Source organism: Falco biarmicus, chromosome 1 (genome assembly GCF_023638135.1).
Source record: "Falco biarmicus isolate bFalBia1 chromosome 1, bFalBia1.pri, whole genome shotgun sequence".
NCBI lineage: Eukaryota > Metazoa > Chordata > Aves > Falconiformes > Falconidae > Falco > Falco biarmicus.
The window spans coordinates 86,027,429-86,034,189 of NC_079288.1; the positions used below are offsets into that span (position 1 = coordinate 86,027,429).

A 6,761-nucleotide genomic window follows, 5' to 3' on the forward strand; every position below is an offset into this window, starting at 1 on the left:
TTCAAAGCCACAGGCTGCAACACCAGCAGCTGCTCATTGAACGGCACATGCCATCCCTTCCCATGATGGCCCCGGGTCTTCCCAGCGCAGACACATCACTCCTGCTCACTGTCCTTATTTCATCGACTCCTTCAGCACGTTCTGACAGCCGTCACATACTCCAGCCTTATAGCTTGGGTTAGCCTTAAGCAGATATTTAAGCTGCACGGCTGCATCTGTGCTTTCCCTGCCTAACCATCAGAAAATGCTGAGATCTGTCTTCTCCCTCGTCCCCGTGATGGAATAGCCCACATACCTAATGCTGAGTCTGGCTGTAATTTCTAAACTTTTTAGGGAGGGGAGTAAGAAAGCTTGGCTGAAACCAGTGCTCTGGGTTTCTTGGATGATGGTTTTTCTCCAGCAAACAGCTTGGGGACCTTTTCTGTAGTGTCAGTCCCGAATTTCTGGCTCCTGGCACCGGCTTTACTGTTTTGACACCAGGCTTTTGAGCACAGAGCAAATAATAACGATATCCAGAGCTAATGTTATTTACTAAAATACAAATTAACGCTCAGTCACATGGCGGCACAATTTGTCATCCAGAGCTAAAATTAAAAGAAATTAAGGCTGAGTCAGAAAGTTATTTCAGATGAGTGGGGAAGGCTGTGGTGGGCCATGTGGGAGCAACACTGACATCTTGTGGCTGCAAAAAAGATCTCCAGCTTTTTCACCAGGAAAACCACCAGGAACCTCTAGCACAAAAGCATAGACAGGGGTTGGAGAGGACAAAAGAGTTTTCGAGTAGCAGGTACAAGCTGGGAGCAGTGGATGTTACCTAAGCCCACTTCAAGAGTCCACCTTAGCATCACTGCAAAATTTGAACAGAGGGCGGGTGACAATGATGACCCAAAATACATGTGTAGGAGATGAAGGGGTGTTGCTCTTCCATCAGTGTCAGCAATAGGGTTGTATCCATCCTTGTACGTGGTAGTGGTGAACCGTACAGTGGACACATAGGAAGAGGCAGGCACCAAGAACCGTTCCATGCAAACCAGCCAAGCCACATTTTCTCTGTCTGATCTGAAATATGACAGGGGCTGGTGGTCTTGTGCTGATAAGCCAGGGAGGCATGGGACCACTGAACCTGTTCCCCAAAGTGATGCCCTCAGCCCCTGCTATAGGGTCTCAGAAAGCAGCCTGGCCCCAGTTGTGGAAGATACCTCTTGGGTGCAAGTCTCCTGCATCAATTCAGAGCAGGATGGCTGAACTCACAATGAGGTACACATGTTTGGCCATGAGGCTGTTTGGTCCTGCACCAGGATTTTCTCCTCCAGAATGGAATCTATTCGAAACCCAGTTTATGCTGGATTTGAGGGGTGGGGGGTGATGTTGCTGGATGGTTTTCTGGAGAGATGTGTGAGAAAAACCCTCCATCCCCACTACCGCTCATACTTGTGTAGCTTCTACCACAACTAAAAGCCTCTCTCCAGGCTGTATGGGCTTGCCACAATGGCTCACAGATGTGTTTGAGGGTGCTGGGTCCATTGCTAAGAGCCATTTTGCAGTGGGGGATAGGACACCCCTGCCAAAGACACAGTGTGATCCATCACTATCACTTTAGGATCATTGCCTTGCTGTCCTGGAGTGGCCAGTTCTTCAGTCTGGTGGCAACAGCATCGCTAACCAAGGACCTAATAGGAGAATCACACATTTAGACTTTTCTGCAGGTCTTGCCTCTTCCAGAGGGGACTGACCACCACCCTTTCTACCCTGCACTGCCACAACCTCCCTCTTCTTCTAACCATATTTCTTTTAATCTCTTCCAAGGTTCTTTCTTCCCATCTCTGAAGCCCTCTGAAATTGTCTTCAAGATCATCTTCTGGCTGGGATACTTCAACAGCTGCGTGAACCCCATCATCTACCCCTGCTCCAGCAAAGAGTTCAAGCGAGCTTTCATCAGGCTGCTCAAGTGCCAATGCCACCACAGAAGACGGCCCATTTGGCGTGTCTATGACCACCACTGGCGAGGAGCCTCCATGAACAGCTCGGTGCAAGACTCTGAGACAGACCTGAGACCCAGGATTAACACCCTGAACAGCTCATTCATATTTAACTCCTCCTTGCAGGAGAGAGCCAGTAAGAGGCGAACACTCAGCTTCAAGGGCTGGAAAATGCTCACTCCGTTCCAGAAACCAGCATCCACCCAGCTGAAGGAGAAGATGAACAGCCTTTCTAACAAAATCCGGGGTGGCTCCAGCAAAGGGGGGGTGACAGCCACCTACAAAACCGAGGTGGAGTCTGTCTCTATTGGGATCCCTCATGACTTCACAGAAACCATTGACTATCAAACCTATGACTTAACAGACTGCTGCGGGCTGAGGGAAACAGATATTTGAAGCCACTGGGACAGCTGTCCATGGTTTCTTTAGAGGTATCCAGCAGAAGCGTGAAGGGATATCATCTGTGGGTCTGTCAGGCAGACTGGAAGCAGCAATCAGGTATAAAATGCAGTTGCCCAAAGGTTATACAAGCATCCCCTACGCAGAGCTCAGCCCCTTCTGTGGGATGATGGGTTCCTCAAACAAAAGCCAATAGCATATCCCATTTCAATAAGCCACAGCAGGAGGGGAAGATGTGGGGTGGATATCGCCTTAGGACAAGAGCTGTTTCCTCCAATGGATGATTATCTTTGGCTCTGGAAGAAGCTGTGCAATTAAGGGAAATCAGGATGTCTCCTTTGCCTTAAAAACACCACCATAAAATCTAATGGAAAGATCAAACCCCAAAAGATGCCAACCCTGCCTTAGTACATGTGATCACGTTTCCATCCAGAGGCACCACCCAGAAAGGACAGTGCTGAGCTGTAGCTAGCTCTGATCCTTTAGATAATGGGTTGGGAGCTTGCAGGTCTGCAAGGACAGGACCTCCAGACAGGACCTCCAGCAAAGGCATTTATTTTGGAGGGCAAGCAGACTGTCGTGTTCCCAAGCAGGGTGGGGGGATCTTGGCTCTCAGTCATCACGTCTGCAGCAACCACAGCTTTACCCCTTCCGCATAACCTGGGTTTAGGCCAGAGGAGCAGTCCAGATGCATACACTGATGCCAGCAGGTGTGCAGGTCTCTCTTTCTAATTCCAACTCCTGATACATTTCTCATTTCACTTTCTGGTGAAACACTTGCAGCCCACCTTGCTCTAGTGCACATTCCTCTGTGATACAGAAAGAAAGCGGCTGCTTTTGGTGTCAGTCATTCCCAGCCTTTTCTGTCCCCTTCTTGCTCTTTTTGTTGTCTCGCTCAAACACCACGGAATAAAGACACATCCCAGGGGCTTCACTCAGGCCCATGTCAGCCTGCCCTGTGGCTCAGGAAAGGTCGATTGCTGAGTTTGGGGTCAGTTCCTATTACCCGTAGAGTCAAAGCTAAACTGGAGCTGACATGCAGTTGAAGTTCCCTCATGTAGACGGATCTTCTCCTCATCCAGGGGCACACCCGTGACTCTTCTCCCAAGTGGCTTCTCATATACCTGGTACATCGAAGCCTTTGGTGGCTATCAACAATTGCCCTTGGTTATATCCGCTAGCATGGTCAAAAGAAATGCCAATAAGGGGGTTTTTTGCCCTGCTCACAGCCCCAGAGCATGATGTCCCACAGAAGTGCACTGTGGCCTCCTCCAGACACCTCAGGGAGGTGGGAGCCATGACCTGCCTCAGCCAGGCTCACACAAATCATGCTTTGCAACTCAGAAAATGGTCACCCAAACTCTACTTGGCCATGTACTGCAGGCACTGGTTTTATCAACTTTCACACAGGCAATGAGCTACAAAGAGCTGTCATCAGATTAAGCTGTGAGAAGGGGCAGAACACACGTAGATGGGGAGGCAAAGTCTGGATCTGAGGTGCAGTGTCTCAAGCCAGGTGACTAAAGAACAGGAACATGAAGTCAAGAGGTGGAAACATGGCACTCAATGTGTCCTGGATGGAAACCCATCCACTTCAGCACTCTATCCCTCAAACCCGTTGGGAGTCTTTCATGAATGTGCCTACAGCACATCTAGCTAATCTTCTTAAGGGTGGCTACCAAAGGAAAATGAAAGGCTCCTAGGCAGAGCAAAGAGAACGCCACCTTTCTTTCTGATGTCCATTTGCTTTAAAGGAAATCAAAACAGAGGAAAAGGTTTTTTTTTTACTTTTTCATACTGTGCATACTGGGACGTGATATCTGAAGCTGGCCCTGTCTCAACACCCTTAACAACATTCTGCCCTTTACTCCATGCAAGACTCCAAACTGGATGAATTACTGCACAAAGACCTGCAGATTTTATCCAAATATTTTCCTGCCAGCAGCAAATGGCACCAAGGCACACGGGCAGCATTGCACCTGCACCAAACCCAGACTCATTACTGTCTGCATGTTAGCCAGCATCTGCAAAATCAGCCAGAGGTTGCTAGGTTAAGAAGTTCAAAGCAAGGACCCAATACCCCATGAGAACCTCTGTGTGGAAATGCATCTTTTTTCCCCCCATTTCTTTGGCCTTCAAGGAAAGTGAGTCCCTACAGTGATAACAGGGTGACACAGAAAGACATTTTGCAGCCTAAGGTCTGCAGCTGCCACGAGTTTCCTGGGCTTTTGGGGGATCCTAATGGGAGAGTACACTGCTGGCACTGGGGACATAGCAGAGAAGGTATCAGGGAGAGGGTGATTGCTGAAGAGCAGAGATGTTTGGAAGGTCAAAGTGAAAGCATTATCCCTCCTGCCTTCCATCACCTCTCGGGATGCACGTGCACACATGCCACTGTTGGAGGGAGAAAATGCACCCAGATCTGCATTGTTGGACCCTGTTTGGGTGACACTGTCTTACAGGTCTAACCCGTGCAAGTGTATAATGTAAGCAATTTGCGGGCACAGTTTAGAATGAGCTGATAGAGAAATCATCAGAAGTGAAAGTCTAGTCAAGGAGGAAGATGGACATCCGCTATTAAGTGCTTTCTGATGCTCAGGAGCAGATTTATTTGGTGTCTTTCCGCAGCCAGGCACCCACAGACACAGTAATGTGCACCCGTGACCATACAATTACGCATACACACTTTACTATACTTATATATGTGCGTCATCCCCAAAATAGCAGACATCCTCCTATAATGGGCAGACATTCTCCCAGAAATGGAGACTTTGCAGGGGCTTTTAGCAATTGCTGACATTCCCATGAATGAGTTGACATTATTGCTTTTGCTTCTCCCTGATGTTTTAAATATACTTTTCCTTTTCTTTTTTTTTTTCCAATTTTGAAATACTTATATTTACAGCCTCTAGCCCCTTGACAGCACCCAGAAGGGAAAGATGGATTAGTCTGGATGTTTCCTGCTTCTCCATCCCAATTCTTAACAGGCCTACAAGGGAGAAAATAAGGATAAAGTCGGTTTAAGCACACATATGCATACACACACATAAATGCCTCAGCTCTGGCTCTTTTACTTACTGCATTTGATCTGGCCCCAAGAAATACCCTAGACGGTGCTGTAGGTGACTCTGGAGCTCTGCTGTGTTGCATTCAGGCAAAATACTGGTTTCCCACCTAATCCAGAGCCCCCTTTCATTTAGTATTTTCGTCAGAAGCAGCAATGTCTCTGGACTCTGAGGCTGTTCATGTGGAACTTGATGTAGAGTAGACAAAGATGCCTTTGCTGGCAGGGAAGAAGGACAATGTATGAAATATGACCCGAGTATCTAAAATTCTGCATTTCTTTTTGATTCCCTTAACCTCCAAGGTCTCCCAGGTTTGGAAAAAGGGGCTCAAACTTTCAGGAGGTGAATTTGGTCTGATCCCACTGACTCCCCTGGCCCCACAAGGGTATAAGTAGCTGAGGGTATGGCCCTGTTTCTCCAAATCTGCCAAGCAGGCCATTTCCCAGCACACCTCTACCTTGGTCACCCAGCAGCTCTCACCTCAATGCACTGGCTTCATGTCACTGTTGCATCGTCAGACCTCACTGCTTCAACAAACTGAGTGCTGAAGATGGTGAACAGCCACTTTTACGTCTGTAGACTCTCATGAGTCCTATTTAAGGGAGAAGGAAGGTCTGTCAGCCTGAGCTGGACTGCCGTTGGGTTGCATTACTATTGTTTACAGTGTGTATATAAGTGTACATTTTCTTTAGCAGACATTGGAATTTTTTATGTATAGATTTTTATTTTTCATCCCCAGATGTATTTATTAGCCGGAGTATTTCTGTTTTGTGATTCAAGTTCTGTCAGATTGATGTAAGCTCTATGAAACAGAATGCACATATTTTTGTTTCTTTGTACCAAATACATGCACAAACCTGTCTAAAACGCCGCTGTGAATTGTTTCTGTGTCTGATTTTTAAAACAGGTGTTGTAGGCGATGAGGGAGGGAGGGAAGAAGAAAAACCTGCAAATTATCCACCTCCTTTTTTCTCAAAGACTTTTTTGTAATTCCACAAGGGTAATCACTCCCACATGCAAGAATTTATGATTAAAAGAAGTCAGAAGAGGACAGCCTCAGTTCTGCGTCATGCAGGGATGAAGGAGTTGCACCAGCCCTGTCTTCTCCCAGATGCTGCAGGAGGAATCCGGATGCAGCCATGACCCGTGGGAGTGGAGGAGGGCAGGAGGAGGGCAGGCTGCTGTGCAGATGGTGGTAGGAAACAAGCTCTGGTGAAAGGATTTCCATCAGAGTAAGGTTTTTAAATAAAAACTGAAATATTAACTCCTCAAAGTTTTCCCAGGAAAATTTTCATTTTTCTGCTGAAATTAAAATTCC

The 6,761-nt window shown here is 47.3% G+C and overlaps 1 protein-coding gene across 1 annotated transcript in view; it reads left to right on the plus strand.

Moving 5' to 3' along the window:
• Positions 1-6,314, plus strand: part of ADRA1D (adrenoceptor alpha 1D) — a 50,681-nt gene extending 44,367 nt beyond the window's left edge. The window contains exon 2 of the mRNA XM_056325287.1: positions 1,807-6,314. Coding sequence (XP_056181262.1) covers positions 1,807-2,375 — 569 coding nt within the window. The 3' untranslated portion in view covers positions 2,376-6,314. The remainder of the gene's footprint in view (positions 1-1,806) is intronic.
• The last annotated feature ends 447 nt before the right edge of the window (positions 6,315-6,761 follow it).